Here is a 22,515-nt window from a genome sequence, read left to right as displayed (position 1 = left end):
TTATCTAAGGTAATGATCAAGTTGATATCTACAAAAATAAAAGGCATGCCTAATTTTTTTCAATTTTGATTATTCCTAGATTAAATATTATTTTACAGTGTCAAAGCGAAGCAATAAAAAACTAGTATCGAGTCATCTAATCAATATGACGTGTTCCATGAAGCGAATGTGACAATTTTTAAAACGTTCATTACTCGTTTTTTTTAAATATATTAGAATTTTTTTCCGCCATAACATATCTATACATATATACATATTTTTGACATCATTTAAAAATAAATCAACCGATTATTATTTGAAAAATCTAAAAATAAAAAATTCAAAGCATAAAATCGTAAATCGTCAAACAAACCTAACTTTAACATTTCAAAACTAAATTAACTCCAATATCCTCTCAAAAACCTCTCAAATCTTAAAAATAACTCAAATCATTTAGCATAAATCGTAAACATAAGTCATAAACGTAAGTGCGGAAAAACTAGTGTTGGTCCTCGGGTTGTGTGCACCTTCAGTCCAACAATATCAGCCATCAAGTCCCTGATTAACATTAACATCATGCTCACCTGCATCAATCACACCCAGTGAGTCTATTTACTCAGCAAACCTTAATCATGATAACAAGTAATACATATACAATCACATGCAACCGTGAAAATACTTTTACTTAAAATAACTTTTCATGAACATGCATAAACTTAAATAATTTTTCCTTTCATAATAACATTTCATATTTCCTTTCATCATATACGTATATGTTTTCTTTTTATTGAATTCAGATCATTAATTGTGACTTTCGTATCAGCTGAAGGTCGATGGATCCATCTACGTATGACCATGGTACCAGACGACGGGGACATCAATGACACTCTCATCCGTCAACTGAGCCTTGACCTACCATATCATCGTATCATGTCGATGAAAATACGATCGATGGGCTCTCTCTGGGACTTTCTTCCATAAACGGGCCATCTTTGTGGTCTTTTTCCTCACGATATCTCCAATCATATCATCGTATCATCGTATTAGTCACAATCACTTCACCTCCTTCAACTTTTCATATTTTCATCACTTACAACAATTCATGCATATATAAATCATTTTTCTTTTAAACCAGGCATACAACATGTCTTTTGGCATTAAATTTTCATCATAAAATTCCATAAACATTTAAAATAAACATATTAATATTACTTACAGCATTCAGGACACTGCCAAAACGTCTAACATTTTTCAGGTGTAAAATGACCGTTTTACCATTGGACTTAGAATTTCTCGATTTTGACTTTTCTTACTTTCGTTGACTATAGACCATCCCAAATAATTATTTAATCTTAAATTAAATTTCTAATATTTTTATTTATCTTAAATTTGAGGCTTTCGATTTAATTTTTTATTTATTAATTCGTAACAAGTTTAATTCCTGGATTAACTCAAACTTTAATATTTTAATCACAAACTTTTATCATGAACTTTTCATATCTAAATTACCCTCGTGACCTATGAATCGATCCCCGTGGACCATGGTTCAACCCCTTAACCATTCATTTCTAAAACCCGAACCCTAGCTAGTTTCCCTTCGAGCCATCTTACGTTTTCGTCGAACCACTTCCGAGCCACCTCAAGCCAACCCCTGACCAGACCACCTAGGGACCTTCCTGACCAGCCCTGACTTATTAAACCAGCCCCCAGCCCATGCTGCAGCCTCCTGCCCAAGACGAGAGCTGCGCGAGTTCCATCCTTGTGCGCCTAGGATTCTACACTCGACGAGGACCCTTCTACCTGAGCCCTCACCATCCTGACCCTCATTCGACCCTGTTCCAACCCTTGCCCACCAACCTAAGTCAGCTCCGACCCCCTGCAGGCACGTGAAGCCGCCCGTGCGTCCATGGGAAGAGCCCTACCCTTACGGGGCTCTTCCTCGGTTGTTGTCCAAGAGTCCTAGCCATGCTAAAACCCTTCCTAAGTCCAAGCCACGATCGACACGAGCCCTGGTCGCACCCTAATATCAGCTGGAAGTCGTGGCCATCAAGGAAGCCATGCTCGAACCCTAACTCATGCAAATTCATAATTTTCGTGCAAGCTCCCTCCCAACCCGTGCAGCCCTTGTCTAAGCTTATGGACCCTTAGCACAATGGAAAAACGTCCTTCCTAGGTGTCCTACCACATCAGCCCCTTCATGCAATAATATCACAGGTTTTGGATCATGAAATCATAATTTCTTGACATGACACAACATAAAAACGAAAATAATTGCAAGGCAAACATATTTTTCATGCAAACATAATTCAAAAATGTAATATGGTGTGATAGATGAGAAAAAAGAGATTAAGGCATGTCTTTGCGTATGTTACGCACGAAAAACGGCTTGCGATGCAAGGACTTCGATGTGGAGGAGAACCTAGGCTGAATGTCTTTCAAAACCATGTCTTTCTTCTAAACTTTCACGTGTGGTGTGTGTGCCTTAGCTGGTAGGAGAGTTCTAGTGAAATTTAGGGTGAGGGGCGTGAGTCTTGTATGCTTTTGGGGAGGGTTCCATGGCTTTTATTTTAATTAAAACGCATGGTACAAGTTTAGACCCATTAACATAGCATAATAGGCCCATTAGGCCTAATAGTTGATGTTTAAAATATTTTGTTTAGAAAAATTTTTGAAAATATTTGTCGAGTTCTCAAAAGTCCATATTTTGATCGAAAATCAAATACCGATTTAAAATACGACTCGACGTGTAAAAACACCCCAAAAGTTTTCATTTTCGAAAATTACATTTAAAATATATCATACATTAAACAATTTAAAATAATTATTTAATAAAAATATTTCTCCCTCTTATGGTCATCGGTCTCCGTTCCTCGATCGCATCTTGAATAACCATTAAAGCATAGTTTTATGCATTCTAGTTGAAAATCATATTTTAAACATGAAAACATGCCCACCATATTTACTAGATGCAATTAAAACAATTTAATTAAAATACATAAAAAATTTGATAATCTTGCATGCATGTGGTCCACGTGAACCTTCAAATTTTTGGGACGTTACAATATTAATAAACATAGTTGATACGATGTTTCTCGTTGTAGATTATCTCTTTAAAGAATAAAAATACTTTTTTTTCACTAGAAATTAAATGAATTATAAATTGTTGACACAAATGTTAGAAACTTATATGTTTCAAGTGTCATCAATAAATATTTTTACATGTAATATGATAAAAATATTAAATATCTTAATTGAATGTCGTACCAGATGTACATTGAGTTCTCCAATTATATTCTACCTGAAATACATTAAAGCTATTACCGATTTCATCAAGCATGATATAGAATTTGTGGAGGAAATTGGTTAATGCCTAAATTATATTTTCATCATAACTTAACATAGATATATTAAAGATCTAGAAAATCATTTCATTAACGATGAAAAATGATGCGCTGATAATATTTGATATTTGAATTCAGTGATAATATTAATTCAATATAGTATGTTATTACAAATAAATTGCTCCATAAGAACTATAATACTTAAGAAGAGTTAGTATTCATTTTCTAAAAGAAAAAAAAAAGTTATTAAGATTGAATATCATTTTTGTGTCGATCAGCAAAAAAAATAGATGGTACACAAACTCAATTTCTAAAAAATGATATTGTATCAAATGTCAATAAAATAAAATAAATATTACAAAAAATAAGATGTTTATTGATATTATGAATAAAAGTTTGTTGATTTATAAACTTAAATTTATGATATTGCAAATTAGAAGTTTCATACCAATAATAGATCATTTATACAAATACTTTTATAGTTTGGCATAATTGATTGGTTTTGACATTCCGATTACACGATAATAAAAAAATACTTGAATTAAAGGACTATAAGATTTTAGGATTTCAAGAATTCTTATATGTTGATTTATTAAATATGGTATCACTACCAATAGTTCAAATTTAGATTGAATCTCTATATAAGGTTCAAAAATAAGAAAACGTAATCCAACTGTATGCAAATATAGAAAAAATAGAAAATGACCAATTAAATGATTTTAATGGCGTGAATTAATTGTGATGTGCATGATTACATGTTAAAAATATGATTTTATTATGAGAATGCATAAAACTGTATTTTTAAAGGTTAATTGAAATGCGATCAAGGAACGGAGACCGATGACTGAAAAAAAGATATAATATTTTATTAAATAATTGTTTAAAAAAAGGTTGATGCTTACGCCGAGACGTAATTGTTAACGGTATTCGATTTTCGACGAAAATATGAATTTTTGACAATTCGGCTAATATTTTCACGAACTTTCCTAAACGAAATATTTTAAAAATACACTAATGAGCTTAATGAGCCTAATATACCATACTAATGGGCCTAAACTTGCACACTTATGTATTTATCAATAAATAAAAGCCTAAACCCTACCCTATTAAACACCAAACACACGCCCCCTGATCCCCACATCACACAAGGACTATTTTCCCATCAGTAAACACACGACACCCACGAGATTTTTGAGAGGAGAGCTTCGGTTCTTGCAAGGATTTCAGCCCAGAAGTTCTATGTCGCCGTTCTTCGCATCGTTGATTTATTTTCGTGCGTAATATATGCAAAGGCACGCCATAAATCTCTTTTTTCTGATAACACACCATAATACTTGTTTGAATTGTGTTTGCATGGAAAAGATGATGGTCTTGCTTTATTTTCGTTTTTATGCATTAACATGTCAAAAACTCATGATTTTATGTTCCAAAATTGATATATTATTGCATAAAGGGGCTGCCATCATAGGGTCACCAAAAGGGAAGATTTTAAGGGTGTTTAAACGTCCCTAGACTACGGTTTTGTGGCTGCACACGAATAGGAACTGAGCTTGATCGAAATAGAAGCATGTTGATGCATTAGGGTCTCGGTTAAGGGAGTAACCAACGCATGGCTTGACTAGGGCTTGACCAGAGCTCGGGATAGGCGTGGTTGTGTGTTAGGAAGGGTCCTAACCATGCTAGGACTCAAGCACAGCAGTAAGGGAAAAGCCCATGCATAATGGGACTCTTCCCAATTCACCGGAGAGCAACAGCTGGGTGCAGGTGGTTCACGGTTGGCCAGGGGGTCCAAGCTAGGTCGGTTAAGGTCCATAGAGGTTCAAGAGTGTGAGGGATCTGGTGGTGGCTTGGGCGAGGAGTTCTAGTGGTGTTAGGAGTCCTAGGCGTAAGATGAAGGACTCATGCAGCTTCTTGTTCACGTGCAGGAGGATTGCAGTGAGTTAGGGGCTAGTTCAAGTGGTCGTGGCTGGTCGGTAGAGTCCATAGGTGGTTTGGTAAGAGGTTGGCTCAAGGTGGCTCGGGCATGGCTCGATGAAAAGCGAGAGTTGGCTCAAGGGATCACTTAGGGTTTGATTTTTAGGTTTTAAATGGCCAAGGGTTCAAACCATGGTCCACAGGGATTGAATCATGGTTCATGAGGGTAAATTAGGTAATAAAAGTCTGTGTTTAAAATTTGAAAAGAAAATATTAAAGTTTGAATTAATTCGAGATTAAAACGTTCTACGAATTAATAAATATGAAATTAAATCAAAAACCATGAATTTAAGCCAAATAAAAATATAAGAAATTTTATTTAAGCTTAAATAATTATTTAGGATGATCGAGAGTCAACGAAAACAAGAAAAAATCAAACTTGAGAAATTTTACGTCTGGAGGTAAAACAATCATTTTACACTGAAAAATGGGTAGACGTCATGGCAGTGCCCCGAATGCTGTAATACATGATAAAATGCTTATTTTAAATGTTTAAAGAATTTTATGATAAAACGTTAAAGTTAAAAGATATGTTGCATGCTTGGTTTAAAAAAAATGATATTTATGTGCATGATTTTTATAAGTAATGAAAATATGAAACGTTGTAGGAGGTGAGGTAATTGTGACTATTTTGATATTATGATGATATGATTGAGGATATCGTGAGAGAAAAGACCCCAGAAGGAGTCCGTCTATGGGAGAAGGCCCGGAGGGAGCCCGACGACTGTATTTCCATATGATGGTGATAGGCGCTCAGTTGACGGGTGAGAGTGTCGCTGATGTCCCAGCCGCCCAGTACTGTGGTTACATGTAGATGGATCCATCGACCTTATGATGAAATGAAAGTCACAATTAACGATCTAAATTCAATCAAAGGAAAAATATATGTTTATGATGAAAATGAAAATGTTTATGATGAAAAGAAAAATGTTTATGTTTATGCATGTTAATGAAAAGTTATTTTAAGTAAAAATATTTTCACTATTGCATGCGATTGTATATATATTACTTGTTATCAAGATTATGGTTTGCTGAGTCATTAGACTCAGAAGGTGTGATGGGTGCAGGTGAGCATGATATTAATGTTGATGGAGGTTTCGATGGTTGATCTTGTTGGACGGAAAGTGTACACAATCCGAGGACCAGCGCTAGATTTTTCGCATTATGATTATGATTTACGTTTAAGTTAAAGTTTTTTACGACTTTTATATGATTTTGAATGGTTTTGGAGAGGATGTTAGAGGTATGATGATTTTGAAATATTGGTAAGTTAGGTTTGGAAAAGATTTACGAACTGATGTTTCAAATTGCTTTCTTTTGAATTTTCAAAGTTAGTTGGTATGTTGTGGGGACCCGGACGCTAATCATATTCTTAATCATCATTAGGACAATTTAATCAATTATAATAAATAGGGTCTAATTTTTTTTTAAAATTGCGGAACGTAATGGAATACATGCAAATATACATCTCAGTATATTAAAAGTACAAGTCTGGTACTATATATACAATCATTCAACTAAGGTTTAACAACTAAATGTCAAGTGTCCAAACTTTATCTCTAATCCAAGTCTGTAGTCTCCACTTTAATCACGATCTATCTTCATCTCCTCGACCCTGAACATGTCCCACCTGTTGTCATGCACACATACAAACACGACAACAGCCGGATAACTCCGGTGAGAAATAAATCACAGTATAAATCAACGAAACATGCAATCATATAAACAATATAAAAGCATGTAATAAATATCAGTAACATGTATCAAAATCTGAAACATAATCAATATAAAACTGTCGACAATACTCGTGACTCCACGACTCAGACTAGACTCAATCCTAGTCTAGGGATCCCGGTTTCCAGATGTTGGTATTCCTATATCGACCAACAGTAATAGAAGAAACTCCAATTCTATCCACGTCGATATAATCAAACATCCAGTGTCTTGACCTATCCGTCACAGACTGTGGCACTATCGCCAATTCAACTATCCTGTGACATCGTGCAATGTGCCCGTGGCGATCCCACCACTATCAGGCACTTCTGTCACAAGATCACTCGTCTAATACTCATCTAATACGTGCTTTCTATAAATCAATAGAACAAGCATATCAAATCAAATCAATGCATATAATAACAATAAGTATGTGATTTAGGGAAACTCAAGTATATCCTACTTGAGTCGATCTCCCAATACCACATTGACTTATACCTTTCATTTGAAGTCTCGGTCTGAAGCAATATCAGTTCTGAACTCAAGACTGTCTCTGTAAATCTGAAACGATATATCGAGAATCATAATATCAATATTCCATTCTCAATTTACCACTGAATCTGATTAATCTGGATTTAATTCAAATCAACGGCATAATAGCACAATCTCAGTATTCCCGTCAATACAATATCAACAGATATCAATTACAAATCATAACTCATATCCGATATAGTCTGTAATCAATCCATAATTCAAATCTGTCCAATTTCAATCGATATAATCAGAAATTCATAACAATTTCATAATCAATCTGTTCTTCGATCCGACTTTGATTATGCAATGTCTAGTATTCTCATAACACATAATAATGATCAAATCACTATTTCTCCAAAATCATAATTTCAAATCATGTTAGAACATATCAAAACTTACGTCCTTTCGAAGCTTTTAACGAGAGGAGTACAGTACTGTGTCCGGATCGAAATTCTGATAACCGTTTCTTGCCAAATCAAAAGTTTAAGATTCAAGGAAACTTGAGAATTTCACAGAGCATCTCTCGGTTCTTTCTTGTTGTGGGTTGAAGGAATTTGACACTATATATATCAAACTTGCATGGCAATGACAAGTGTCCACTTAAACCCAAAATTGCACTTTAGCCCCTGAACTCTTCACTATTTGCACTTCAGCCCTCAATAATTACGAAATTGCCATCAAATTTAAATTAAGTATTTTTCCACTTAATTACAAAAATGCCATCAATAATATTTTCTTTTCGGGGTCTCATAAAATTGATAACATCTCGGGCCTTACATATGTTTTATTGTAAATTAGTGTCAAAATATTTTATACATGTATATGTATGGTTCGGCCAAGACTAGGAGAATATGACAAAAAAATTTCCAACATATTTTAAAGATAAACGAGTAGTGGACCTTTCACTCTATATTTTCTTAAATTAATAAATAACAATATGCGTGGATAGATGACTTGAAATCTGATGTTCGCAAAAATATTTACCAATAATAATTTCAAGAATATACAATCGGTAAAAATGTTTTGTTCAATTTATTATCAAATGCCTCGAATTAACTATGAAACCAATTCTGAAAATAATGTTTCATATTATGGGGATGTGATATGTTTCCTACAATAAATATTATAGATATTATGTCAACTAATTATTGTTGATTTTTGGCTTGAGCCAAATTTTATTGTTAAGAGTATGGTTGTGGGAAAAATGCATTATATTGAATCTCTGGAAAATATTGAAAATATGTTGGAAATCATACTGAAATATTTTAAATAATTAACGATGAGATTTTTATGATACAATTTCTCAATTGTTATTTTAGTATAACAATGTTTTCTAACATTGAGGGGAAGAAACTAACATATAAAAGTATATCAACGAAAATGTATTTTTTTCGATCAAGCCCTGTGAAATATGAATTGAACCTGAAGTTCAAAGTTTAGTTTTCAAATACATTATTTGATATAATATGTAAATATATGAGATATATTATTTAGCTCTTATATTTGTCCAGTCGAACAATTTCTGTTTTCTCGTCTGAATCGATATAATCTAATTTGTTTTAAATATAAAACTAATATCCCATTCAAAAGAAATTATAAAATAATTAAGATATTAAAATTAAGGAGGCTGGTCGTCCTGAAGAAATCATGACATAAATAATAGTAAAACCCCGTAAGAGGTTCAACTATCTGAAAATTATTAAATAAATCGATGTCCAGCAGAATCATCTCTTATTTACTTGCATGTAAATCTAAAATACGTCAGAAGCGTGGTAGACTAATAAATTCAAAAATAAAAGCAATATTAGATGGTACTATAAAAGGGATTGATAAATCCCCCTACTTCTAAACACTTCAACCGGTCTTATTAGAGCATTACCGATATCAAATTTTGAGAAAATATCATGCAAGATCGGTCAATGACTCAAAGATTTCGAGCAATGCTTGCAACATGGGGAGTAATTCATACTATAGTTTTTATGACGTGTGTATGAATTTTCTCAAGTGGTTTTTCATAACAAGGTTTTAATGAGACAGTTAGACAAAGATAAGAGATGTCGTACTCTTTTTCTTTCACTGAGTTTTTGTCCCATTACATTTTACTAGTAAGTTTTTAATGAGGCACATCCATCATCACGATAACATACAAGGAGAAGTATATGTTATTGTATTATTTTTCCTTTGCGCAAGTTTTTCCCACTGAGTTTTATTGTCAATGTTTTAACGAAACTACACCTGACGTTCGTGCAGTTTTCAAGCAATCATCTTGCCAAATGAAAAATTCAAAGAAATAGTTGTTGTGTAGATTCACGTAGATGATCATGTAGATATATTTTTTATTTAAGATAGATATCTCAATATTTCTTTCTATGTATTTGTATTCTATCATTGTATCTTATAAATTGTGATTCTCATATATGAATAATATAATTTAAAGTCATTCTCGGAACTCACTTTCTATCATATTTTTTCTAACTACATTTATACTCACTTTCTATCATATTTTTTCTAACTACTTTTATAATATGCACAATTTTGTACATTTGTTCTTACTTGATATTCATTTTTTTAGCTATATTTTTTTACTAATTAAAATTTTCATATTGTTCTTATTTGATATTAATTTTTTTGCTTTAATTTTTTACTAATTGAAATTTTCATATTTGTAAGAGGGTCTACACGATTAAAGTTTAAGTCCTCGTTTGAAAAAAAAAAAGAAAAAAGAAAAAAAAAATCTAAATTCAATTTACTATTTGAGCTTAAACCACCGCACAAGGCGGCGGTGCCGCGCCATCGACAGATTCCAGCCCCTCCCTCCTCCTTTGCGTTCCCTCTCGAATTCAAATTTCACCATATGAGCTTCACCTTTGAAACCCAGCAACCTTTTATTCGCACGAAAAATCCCTCCGAACACACGCAAAGAGTGAGAGAGAGTAATGTGAAGAATTAACAGGACGGGAAGCAAAATCCTCCTGAACAATGTCCTCTAAAGAAAGCTGCCGTACCGAGCTTCGCTCTGCCGTCCGCCATTTCAGTGACCGTGGCCTATACACAGCTTCCAAATGGTGAAGCTTTTAACCACTTCAGAAACTCATTTTTTTTACAGTTCAAGGATTTTCCGATCAGTTAAAAGACCCTGCCTTTTCTTTCTGGTTTTCATGATTCTCGATTTCTTCAGGGCAGCGGAGCAATTGATGGGAATAGAACAAGACCCTTCAAAGCACAACCCGTCACATACCAGATTCCAGCGTGGCAGCTCCAGCAACCGTCATCGCTTCCGGAGCACTAATGCCGGAGATTCCTCGGCCACCCCTTCTGCCGGGTTGTCATATGTTTCCACGCCGACAAAGATGGGGATGGAAGAGTATGATTGTGATCCGATTGACGGTGATATCTATCTGCTGGCAAAATCTTATTTTGACTGCAGGGAGTATAGGAGGGCTGCTCATGTGCTACGGGATCAGACTGGGAAGAAAGCAGTATTCTTGCGCTGCTACTCTCTATATTTGGTTGGTTTCTGACTTAAATGTGGGCTGAATTTGTATTTCGATTGTTGGTTTACTTGTTGGCTGTTGCTTGAACTAATAGTTCAAAACTTCTGGAAAAATGACAATTTGAATTCTCCATTATACAATTACTCAGCTTTGAGATTTTTAGTAACTAGCCTAGGGGTGGTTCATGGCTGGTTTTTTAATGCTCAACCAATGAATCTCAAGGTTTGGTATTGTGAACTTGAGCGTGTTGCATTTCTCAATTTAGTATCCTTATGGGTCGATTTAGCCTATTCAGATCGTGCTAGGAATTGGAGATGCTCTGGAAATGTTACTTGTCCTTTAACCATTATTCTACGTCAATTTTAGCATCAACAGATTTTAGATAAAATGTAAATTGAAGGGTAGTTTTTGTTTCTTAGATTGTGGTAGAACGACACAACATAAGCAATCGATTTGAAAGTACCCGCTAGCATATTTCTGGGTGTGGATAGGATGATGTGGCCAGTTAAAGCTTAGGTTAAATGATAATGCATTTAGATCTGATTTTTTTTGTGCAGATACCTGGCTTGTGGATCAGTATATCTCATGAGACTTTCAGTGGAACATCAATCTTGCATAACTTTTTACATTTTTACCACTGAGAAAAAAATATTTATTTTTACATTTGAAATAGAGTAATCAGTACTTCGATACGTTTTGATTTGAACATTTCATTGGGTTCCAAAATCATCAATTTGGATGAACTAATTAATGGTCTCTCTAAAGCATAGGTGTAGAGGCCCGTATTTCGTATTTGAAAATTTGCGGAATAATTTAAAATTTTCCTTTAAAAGTAAATAACTTGCTTCATTCATAAAATAAACTGATAAAAAGGTTTAAATGTCAAAATAGCAGCGGAAGTAAATACTGTTTCAAAACAATCACTTAAAAATATTTCAACAAGACAAAATGAGTTTGAGCATAAAAATGGTAAATAAACTGAAACATGAGGTCCTCGGGTTCCTATTACTGCCGACCCAAGCTAGCTCACTGGTCCCCGCCCTCGGTCCCGACCTCATCAGTACCTACAACAATCAAGTCTAGTGAGTCTAAAGACTCAGCATGCATATATCGTGAATAACAAGTAAAATATATCATAAAATTTCATATCATGTAAAGATATCATATCGTAAAGCGTAACGTGAAAATCGTGCCATGAATAATTATAAATACGTGCATAACTGATAATCGTACGAAAAATGTTTGCTCGATAGAGCCCTGTCATAAAATAGCATATCATTATTTTCGGTTGAGATAATGTTCTACGCAAGTGGCCCATAACGTAACGTAACATAACATGCACGTCTGATCAGATTAAACCACAGTATACTGGGCGATAGGGATCATCACAGCCCTTGGACTAGATATCCGTACCCCTACATGAACATGAACCGGTCGTAAGTCACCGGGTGAAGTAATAATCCCATAAGCGTGAAGTGGCCACAAGACATATCGCATATATCTCAAAATAAACATTTTATATTTTATGCACGTAATATAATTAAAAATCCTGTCTTATTTTTTTACCAAATGGGTTGGATCGTTCCCAGGCTCGCTGCGACCTAATTCTAATATGAGAAACATGCAAATAACTTAACTTGACCAACATATCATAACCGAACCAAAAACGAGACAATTACGCCCAACAAACTTAGTATCTTACCATGACTCCGTACCAACCCGAACCAACATCGAACCATCGTTTAGTCATGATTAAAATACACTTAAAATACTGGAAAACAAATACCAAGGGCTGTAATACACGAAAATTGTGCATGGAGGCCAAAATCATGAAATGCTCTTTCGAGAATCACTTTGGCACATCGCACCGTAAATTCTCGTACGACCTCTAAACTTAACCAAATCACGAACGGCCAAAAACATGACCTTCCTAACTCAATGAGGTACTGTCCAGTCCAAGGCCATAGGCTAAAAGCCAACCAAGAACTCAAACATGCCTCTGAACCGAAGCCCAAAGCTGCTGTCAACAAAAATACAGCAGCAGCTGCTGTGCTTCCGTGCTTCGTTTTCGAGACTATCGGCCATTGGGGCTTGAACCGCCGACCAGAGCCTCTTACCAACATCCTAAGGTATGGTTTGAACTATGGCTAAGGGCCCTAGGCCAACCACAATCCAAACCAACGCCTACGACGATCCCAAGCTTCACCCGAGAACACACATGGCACGCGTGGGGGTGTTGCTTGTTTTGCTGTCATGGATCATTCCAGTGGCCATGTGATCGACCATGGCATGATCTAGACATCATGAGGCATTGTGTGAACCATGGCTAAGGGCAAGAAAGCCAACCAAGATCCACACCAACCTCAAAACCGAAACTACACATGCAGGAAAAAGAAAAGGGTTTGAAGGGGGCACTTGTCTTGTTTATTTTAAAAACCGATGGGACCATGAACCAAGCCATGAAAGATCATCTTGGTAATGTCCTAGATATGCTAAGGAAGTGTTCAAACCATGGTTATAGGCCCTAGGCCAACCAAGATCCGAACCCCCGCCTTAGACAAACAAGAAGAGAAATCGAGACTCAACAATTGCAACTATGAGAGTTGCTGTCAAATCTCTTCCGTCAGCGTGTAGGGGCTGGAACCAATGGACTATCATGACTCTAACATGCTCTAGTACATGTCTAGATGCAGCCTTGCACGCCTGGAACTGAGCCAAACCCTGAAACCAAAAGAACAAGCCAACCCGTGAAGGCATAGGTGGAAGCCGAAAATTCTGTGCATGTTTTGATGACATGTTGCTGTCCAGTCCAAAAATCGGTTTTGCTTCATGAACCATGCACATATAATGTTTTAATGTATTTATATAACTTGATTGAAGAGAAAAGAATAACATATACATGCCTTGAATTTGTTTTGAACGAAAACAAATGATTACGACGAACACGGCGCGGCGGAGACGGAGTTCTCTTTACTTTCTTGCTTTTCTCTCTTATTTCCTCTAGGAGACTCACGATTTTTCTTGCTGAAATGCTCAGAATTTTCGAGAGAATGAATGGAAGGAATGGCTAGGAGTGAAGGGAAAGTCTACTAATTAAATGGGATAGAATGGCAAGATCCAAAATCTTTCTATTCCATTGTTTGTTAGGTAAGGAATGATATGATATTATTTGATTGAGGGAGGTTTAATGGGATGAGAGATGACCGATTTTCTCTTGTCAACTAAGGTAGAAATATTGCTTAAATCATTAATTATTGGTGATTAAAATGAAGGGATTATTTACCAAGAAAAGGGATAAGGAAAGGGATCAAAATGGTGGGTTGTCAAACTAATTAAATCCTACAAGGTGAATGGCCGAAATCTTGCTTTTATTTGGAGGTAAAATATTGCTTAAATGTTGAATTTTATCTCCTTAAAGTTTTAAACACTAATTATGTATTTTAGTGAAATAGTAAATTTAATTTAGGATGGTAATTTTCTTGCATGCATGGCTAATTCTTTAAATTAAATTACTAACATGTTAAGTTACAATTTCTTAAATAAAATAAGCCTAGATTAATCTATCTCAATTGGTCACACATTTTAATTTAGGCTTTTAATTAAATTATTGTACATAAAGGAACTTATTTACTACTTATCTCTAATTAATTAATTAAATCCCTAAACATTATTTTTCATTAAAATAAATTATTCTTTATTTTAAATAAATTTTAGGAATATTTTCTTATCATTAAATTTTATCTTAATACTCCAACTCCAGTCCGGCCTCGCTTATTAATCCGAAAAGATGCAACTAAACTACTGCATAAAATGACTCAACAAATTTAAAGAAAAGAATTTAAATCCTCATGCATAAAAATTATTTTAATTTAAATAATAGTAATTATGCATGGTTTATACGTAGTCTGATTTAACGGGTTCTACAATAGGAAATTGGAATTTTTTTTTGCTGTTACTTATCTTTCCTGTGTGAAGGAAAGGATGAGGTAACGATGCTTTTACCGGAGCTATAGCAACTAGTTCGAGATTTGTGCTTCATTTTGCTTTAATGGCAAGCAAGTTCATATATTCAATCGAAGGTCCAATTGAACATTTTGATTAATTAGTAAATACAATAAGACAAACATATGATTGAAGATTCATGGAGAGGAAATAATAGAAACTTTTGGTTTTGGACTCATATGATTAATTTCATACGAGGGTAGATTACGACATTGATCGTCTTATTGTGATTATTTGTATACTTCTTTTCGCGTATCTTGTTCACGTTCGTGCTGCAGCAATGGTCCATAACCAGCAACACTGCTTGATGCAGTATTAGATTATGTTAAAATCCTGAGAACATAGAATTCTGGGAAAAAATACTGGAAAGTGGGAACATGAAATCCATGTAAATTAAAGCAAAAAGCTTTAAACAAGAAGATTTTGAAAGGTACCTCGAAAGAATTACTGTAAGTAATGAGACCAACAAAACTCATTTTTGCTTTAAAACACAGAAGAGTTTTTTTGCGCATGGAATTATGTGCAGGATAATTCTCGGTTTAGTCCCAAATCTTAAGTGTGTTTCGCGGTTTAGTCCCAAATTAATTTTGTGACCCAATTTAGTCCCAAATCTTCACAATTTTTTACTTGCTTGGTCTTTCCGTCAAATTGGAGCTCAAACTAACGGAATAAGTTCGGAAGCTTCTGCCTTGATCGAAGAAAGCCCAAAACAAATGCGCTAGCCCTCATCGATTTCTCCTCTTCGAAGCTGGCCAGTAGCTCAATTCAGCAATCCTCCTCCACACACCTCTGAATGCTCAAGGTAACCATGAGCTCTTTCATTCGATGCTCGTTTGTTTTCAATTTGATTTTCCAGTCTTAACTCTTTTCATTCTCATTCTTGTTACATGTTTCTTTCTTCTTGAGCTATCCAATCAAAAAATTAAACTTTGGGGAATGAAAAATTATTGTAGTAATTGTCTAAAAATTTCAAAACAATTATTTGGGTGTTTCCATATATCGTAACTTTCATTACACGAGATGGCCGAAAAGTTAGGAGACAAATAATTTTTCATTCAGCAAAGTTTAATTTTTTGAGTCGATAGCTCAAGAAGAAAGAAACAGGTAACAAGAATGGAAAGAGTTAGACTGGAAAATTGAAGTTAACACAAACGAGTATTGAATGAAAGACCTCATGGTTACCTTGAGCATGCAGAGGTGCGTGGAGGAGGATTGCTGAATTGAGCGACCGGCTAGCTTCGAAGTGGAGAAATCGATGAACGCTAGGGCATTTGTTTTGGGCTTTCTTCGATCAAGGCATAAGCTTCCATACTTATTCCATTAGTTTGAGCTCCAACTTGAAGGAAAGACCAAGCGATTAAAAAATTGTGAAGATTTGGGACTAAATTGGGTCACAAAATTAATTTGGGACTAATCCGGGAAACACACTTAAGATTTGGGACTAAACCAAGAATTTTTCCTACAAGTTTCTCATGCAATTATCTATCAATGTCCCATATGGTTACAATTAGCAATTATATGCATAAAAAAGATTATATGTAGATACTCATGCTCGAGGTGTTAAATTTTGCATTGGTACTCGAACATTAAAATAAGATCTCATTTATGAATAGGAAGGAACACAAACCCAGCCATAAGATTTTGGTTTGCACTCTTAGGTTTGTGCTCTTGTTGACCAAAATGATCTATGAGATATGAAAAAGCGTAAATTCTGCTAGTTATTATATGGTTGAGCAGGGGACCACTATCTTATATCTCTCTATCTTGTCACCTCCCAACTCATTCTTAATATGTATCTGTTCCCATCATAAATAAGTTTCTGACTCATGGCACATAGTGATGCTTTCTAGTAGGATTGAGTAAGTCAATAAAGTTTTTTGCTGATGAAACAGCACTCAACAGTCAGTAAACTAAGGCTCATGTTTCTTTCTACCAACATGGAATTTAAAACCTTGTAAATGTTTAGCGTTATTCTGAAAATCCCTCCGTTAATAGAAGTTTTCAGGGTTTAAAGAAGTTACGCATGTTGACTATTAAATTTCTGATTCACCATATAAAAGGTCTGGTTTTCAGGTATTTAAACAGCGGTGGCATGATTTTTTTTCCCGGATTAAAGTGGTGGAATGATTTTAATTGCATGCAACAGGGAGAAGAGGCATACAAAATGTTGATTGCTGCTATGAGGTTTTGGCTGTGTATCTTGTATCTATTTCATGAACAGAAATGATTTGGAGCAAGCATATGGACCTTTGGTGTTAGGTCTATTTCTCTTATATGATTCTAACAGCATAATTATTATGCCAATTTCCATCTGTTTGTGGTACTGGGGCATAATGCATTGAATACATGTGATCCTCTTTTTCTCATTATTGAATGTGCATTGTGGTTGCATGGGCTGTATCATCTTGCAAAAAGTTCCGCATATTTTATCTTCCGCAAAGACGTAATTAAATTTTATTCATCTCCTTTTCTTAATGAAGGCGGGAGAAAAACGAAAAGAGGAAGAGATGATAGAACTTGAGGGACCTTTGGGCAAGAGTGATGCTGTGAACCAAGAACTGGTTTCTCTTGAGAAAGAACTGTCAACACTGCATAAAAATGGAACAATCGACCCTTTTGGTCTCTATGTGTATGGACTTGTCCTCAAGGAGAAAGGCAGTGAGAATATCGCTAGGTCTGTGCTTGCTGAGTCTGCGAATAACTACCCTTGGAACTGGAGTGCTTGGTCTGAGCTACAAGTCTTGTGTACCACAAGTGAGGCATTAAATAGTCTTAATCTCAATAATCACTGGATGAAGGACTTTTTCCTTGCCAGCGCTTACCAAGAACTCCGGATGCTTAACGAATCCTTGGCAAAGTATGAATATTTACAAGGAACATTCACTTGTAGCAATTACATCCAAGCCCAAATAGCTAAAGCTCAATATAGTCTCAGGGAGTTTGAACAGGTGGAAATTATATTCGAAGAACTCTTAAGAAACGATCCTTATAGGATTCAAGATATGGATATGTATTCCAATGTTCTCTATGCCAAGGAATGTTTCTCCGCATTGAGTTATCTAGCCCACCGTGTGTTCTTGACTGATAAATACCGACCTGAGTCATGTTGTATAATCGGGAACTATTACAGTTTGAAAGGCCAGCATGAAAATTCGGTTGTGTATTTGTTAGGGCTCTTAAACTGAATAAGAATTACTTATCAGCATGGACTCTTATGGGCCACGAATACGTGGAGATGAAGAACACCTCAGCTGCAATTGGTGCCTATCGAAGGGCAGTAGATATAAATTGTTGTGACTTTAGAGCTTGGTATGGATTAGGCCAAGCATATGAAATGATGGGAATGCCCTTTTATGCACTTCATTATTTTAAAAAATCAGTGTTCTTGCAGCCAAATGATTCTCGGTTGTGGATTGCAATGGCTCAATGCTATGAAACTGAGCAACTTCATATGCTCGAAGAAGCCATCAAATGTTATAAACGAGCAGCAAATTGTAATGACAGGGAGGCCATTGCTGTACACCAGTTGGCAAAGCTTCACTGTGAACTTGGGCGTATCGAAGAGGCGACATTTTATTACAAGAAGGATTTGGAGAGAATGGAGATTGAAGAGAGGGAAGGACCAAATATGGTCGAAGCTTTGATGTTTCTTGCTCAACATTGTAAAAACGAGGAGAAATTTGATGAAGCAGAGCTTTATTGCGCACGTCTTCTTGACTATACTGGGCCAGTAAGTTATATTAGATTGTGTGCTTTATGTTACGTGTGCATTGTGAATTGTGATTCTCATTCCATCATGGCTTCTGTGTGCAGGAGAAAGAGACCGCGAAGAATCTTCTTCGAGGAATAAGACACTCGAGGGATGTCGAGCATTTCCCTCCTTAAATTAAGCGGTGAAGCTCCTTTGGATGGGAGGATTTGGAAATACTTGATCCCATATCATTGTTGGAGATCCACTGAACTTGTTTTGATGATTGTCAAACCCATATGTTTGAAATTTCTTTCTACTATTTAATGTTATTTTTTCATTCATATCAACCTATTCCAAATCTTTGTTAGATGGCATAACCTCATATCCCCCCTCCCAACTCATATCAAATCTTTCGTTTCAAACTCCGTCCTAAAGAATTTTGGGAATCTTGAATCGAGGATATGAATCTGACGAATTGCCAGATTGCTGGAATCACAATCAGAAAGCCAAGTACTTCACAGACTTCATTCATCAGACAATAATGGCGTGTCTATCAAGTGTTGCCCTTTTGGTTCTAGATTTACTTTTGCTAGTTCTCTTTCCATAGTAGTTTACTTGTGATGTCATTATTGTAAGAAATCATGTGTAAACACTAAAAGACACTACTGCTTTTCGAGGCCAATGTTTTTGTCTGTCAAAGTTATCCATTTCTCCCATGGAAATGTACCATAAACCTCAAAGTATCCTTGTGTACTTGCTGCCTATAATTCCGACCATTCTTTGAAAAATCTTGATTTTATTTACCCCCTATTCTTAGATTTCTGTATCAATACAGTGCCGTTGAAAATTTCCAACTTTCATGCATACCTTGAAAAAAGATGTTGACGCTCAAGATATATAAACATGTAGTAAAAAACACAGCAAAGATGGCACAACTGCACAAAGTTCCATATAAAATTTTACTTAGTTTTACTTTTTTTAAAAAGTGCTAACAAATTCTTTTGATCCAGTATCACCACCGTCCCAATAAAAGAGGAGGTCTACCCCAAAGTGTAATCCGTATAAATGTATAATGCCATTGGGCCATATCGGGCTTTGTACTCCATATTCCCTTACGTTTCTGAACTTTTTCTAAAAAGTGAGGTATTGGGCTTATTGGGTGGGCTTTTGGTGCATCGTCGCAGCCGAGAGAAGTGCCACCGGTGGGGTAGAGTTCTGCGGCTATCAGCAGTGCGCCCCGCAACGCCCAATCGCGGGAAGGGTTCTATGACTATGTTTTTTCGCCTTTGCAAACCCTAATTTCTTTTGTTATGGATGGTATAGAGCCGTGGCTCTGATGTCATGTCGATTTGACTGGAGAAAACATGGGTAATGAACTATTATTCTCGTCATCCATCGGTTAAAGAAGTGCGGTATAATTAGGATAAAAAAGGGTAATTGATGGAATGATTCGAGCCTAAATAATTTTGAGAGATTCTAATTTTACGAAATATGGGAATCCCTAAACTATTGACACTCTCGGTGCCTTTTCAAGAGATGAAACTGTATTTTAATTCCAATTTGATACTTGCACATGCCAAGTTTTGTGGTCTTTCAACAGCTTTTGGACAATCATCAAGTAGTCCATTTTGTCACAGCCAGCTATTGGCCAGGCTAGTAATGCAAATAACAATCCTTTTTCTCCTAAGCCCTTTGGAAGCACGAGCCCTTTTGCTTCGCAGATCGGAGGTTTCATCTTCGGGGGAATGTCTAATGGTGTATTTGGTGCTCGGTCTTCTTCTTCTTTAGGTTCGAATTCTGCGTTTGGTGCTTCTTCCGTACCTGCTTTTGGAAGTTCAACCCCTGCATTTGGTGTTTCCTCAGGCCCGGCTTTTTGGAAACTCATCTTCTGCATTTGGTGGTAAGTGCATCAATACCGACCTATGACATTGTGTCAGCGAGCTTCCAAGTTTTGCCTTATATGCTATAGACTAGCTCCGTAACCGTACATCTCAGAGAATGGTTTTCTTGTGGCCTTTTTAACAAAAATGTTGTAAGTCCATTGTTTTTAAGAATACTTAAAATCTAGTTTCACTACACAAAACTTAAAGAGTCGTCATTCTTAGTTTCAACTTCATCTTCAATAAAAGTTTGCTTTGTGATAAATGATTAAATGTACTTGCTAGAACTACGGAAAATTCTAACAATGAATTTGGATAATCTTTTAAAAATAGTGTACATATTAAATACATGAAGCACAACTGCAAGTAAGCAAGACAACTGAATCGACAATTACAAGTAACTTCGAGTGTGATATTCTAGCGAAACACATCCATTGTAAAAATTATTGCATAGTAATTTGTAACGATACGTTTGTAATTATGCGTGTGTGTGTGTGTGTGTTCTTTATTTGCATATTTATTTTTTTAACCATATGTTTTCATCTCACACTTTATAATCCAAATGGCCAATAATATTCTACATCACCATCAATGTTAGTGCTATTGTTGTCATTCATCTCACTTTGTTAAGAGTTTGTAATTTGAATCAATCATGTGGCATGTATGCTATATTTTGTGGCTGTAATTTGCATCAATCATGTGGCATGTATGCTTTTGGAACTCGGAGGCACAGGCACTTCTCCTTCTATTCTGTATGGAATTTCTAACTTGCCAGTGATTATTTTTGTCTTGTGCTTCTCCAGAAAAGTCATATAAATTGCTATTGATCCATGGCCTTCTTACGTTATTACAGAAATAGATAAAGAACTTGTTCATCCAAATTTTTTTGTCTCATCTACTAACTGCAATTTTCAGCAGATTGTTAAGAAACCAGTGCCTGTGAGGATATCATCACTTTTGACTCCTCGGCACCTTTCCCAATGGCGTGTAAGGCTCTACCTGTAAGGAAATATCACCCTAAAAATTGATGGTCCTAAGGTAATAGTTAACCCTTCATGACTTTCTTGAATGCTTAAAATATGGTCACTGCAGCATACTTCGTTTGGTTCTGCAGGACCATTTTTAATGTTGTATTTGTTTTCCAATCAGATGCCCGTTTTAAATGCTGATGATGAAGAAACACCCAACACGCCAAAAGCAGATGCTCTTTTCATTCCAAAGGAGAATCCGAGGGCTCTTGTAATCCGTCCTCTGGATCAACGGCCTTCTATGGCAAGTGCGGAGAAAACAACGCTGATACCCCGTAAGAGTCAGGGTCATGAATGACCCGGAATATCAAATGGATTCCCAAATCCGAGTGAGTCTGCAGATGAATTCTTCTGGAGCGGGGCAGGTGCAAGCCCATGCTCTACTCTCCGAGCAGTCATAGTCCCGGGCTCTTGTATAAATCTCCCGGGAGGCATTCTACCCGGGCACCTCGATAACAGTGCCGCATTCTAGTGATTCAGAAGATAAGATCTTGTCTCGAGAAGCGCACCTGACAGAATCCTATTGATGTGACTTGATGGAAAAGTAGGGTGGCGTGACAGGAAGTGGCAAGTAGGCACTGAAAACAAGGTACCTACTACCTTTTCTCCTATAAATAGCAGGTATGTAATTCATTTGAAGGACTTTGGCTTCCTCTTCTTCTCTTGTGCTGGAGAATGATTCATTCACCAACACATGTTAACGCACATATTTACACTAGTAGCCTTTACTTTTATCTAAGTTACACTGGTTATCATCTTCACCTGCTGGCTTAAGCATCGGAGTGGCCACGCCGGACACCCTTCCGGCGCCCATTCACGAGTTCTTTTCTTATTTGCAGGTTACAGCGGAAGCCATATTGCAGAGATATATCTTCATCA

The 22,515-nt window shown here is 35.9% G+C and overlaps 1 protein-coding gene across 1 annotated transcript; it reads left to right on the top strand.

Annotated features, from left to right (window-relative positions):
* The first annotated feature begins 10,254 nt into the window (after window positions 1-10,254).
* On the top strand, window positions 10,255-21,900 carry LOC142529183 (anaphase-promoting complex subunit 8-like). The gene is given in 8 exon segments (XM_075634643.1): window positions 10,255-10,606; window positions 10,720-11,050; window positions 17,518-18,202; window positions 18,205-18,767; window positions 18,851-20,096; window positions 20,329-20,628; window positions 21,527-21,646; window positions 21,758-21,900. Coding segments are annotated over 5 exon segments (1,737 nt in total). The 5' UTR covers window positions 10,255-10,520; the 3' UTR covers window positions 18,923-20,096; window positions 20,329-20,628; window positions 21,527-21,646; window positions 21,758-21,900.
* Window positions 21,901-22,515: the final 615 nt, after the last annotated feature.

This window comes from Primulina tabacum, chromosome 16 (assembly GCF_025594145.1).
Source record: "Primulina tabacum isolate GXHZ01 chromosome 16, ASM2559414v2, whole genome shotgun sequence".
Classification (NCBI taxonomy): Eukaryota; Viridiplantae; Streptophyta; class Magnoliopsida; order Lamiales; family Gesneriaceae; genus Primulina; species Primulina tabacum.
Note: the sequence above shows the minus strand (reverse complement) of the source record. Positions and strands in the feature narration are given on the sequence as shown.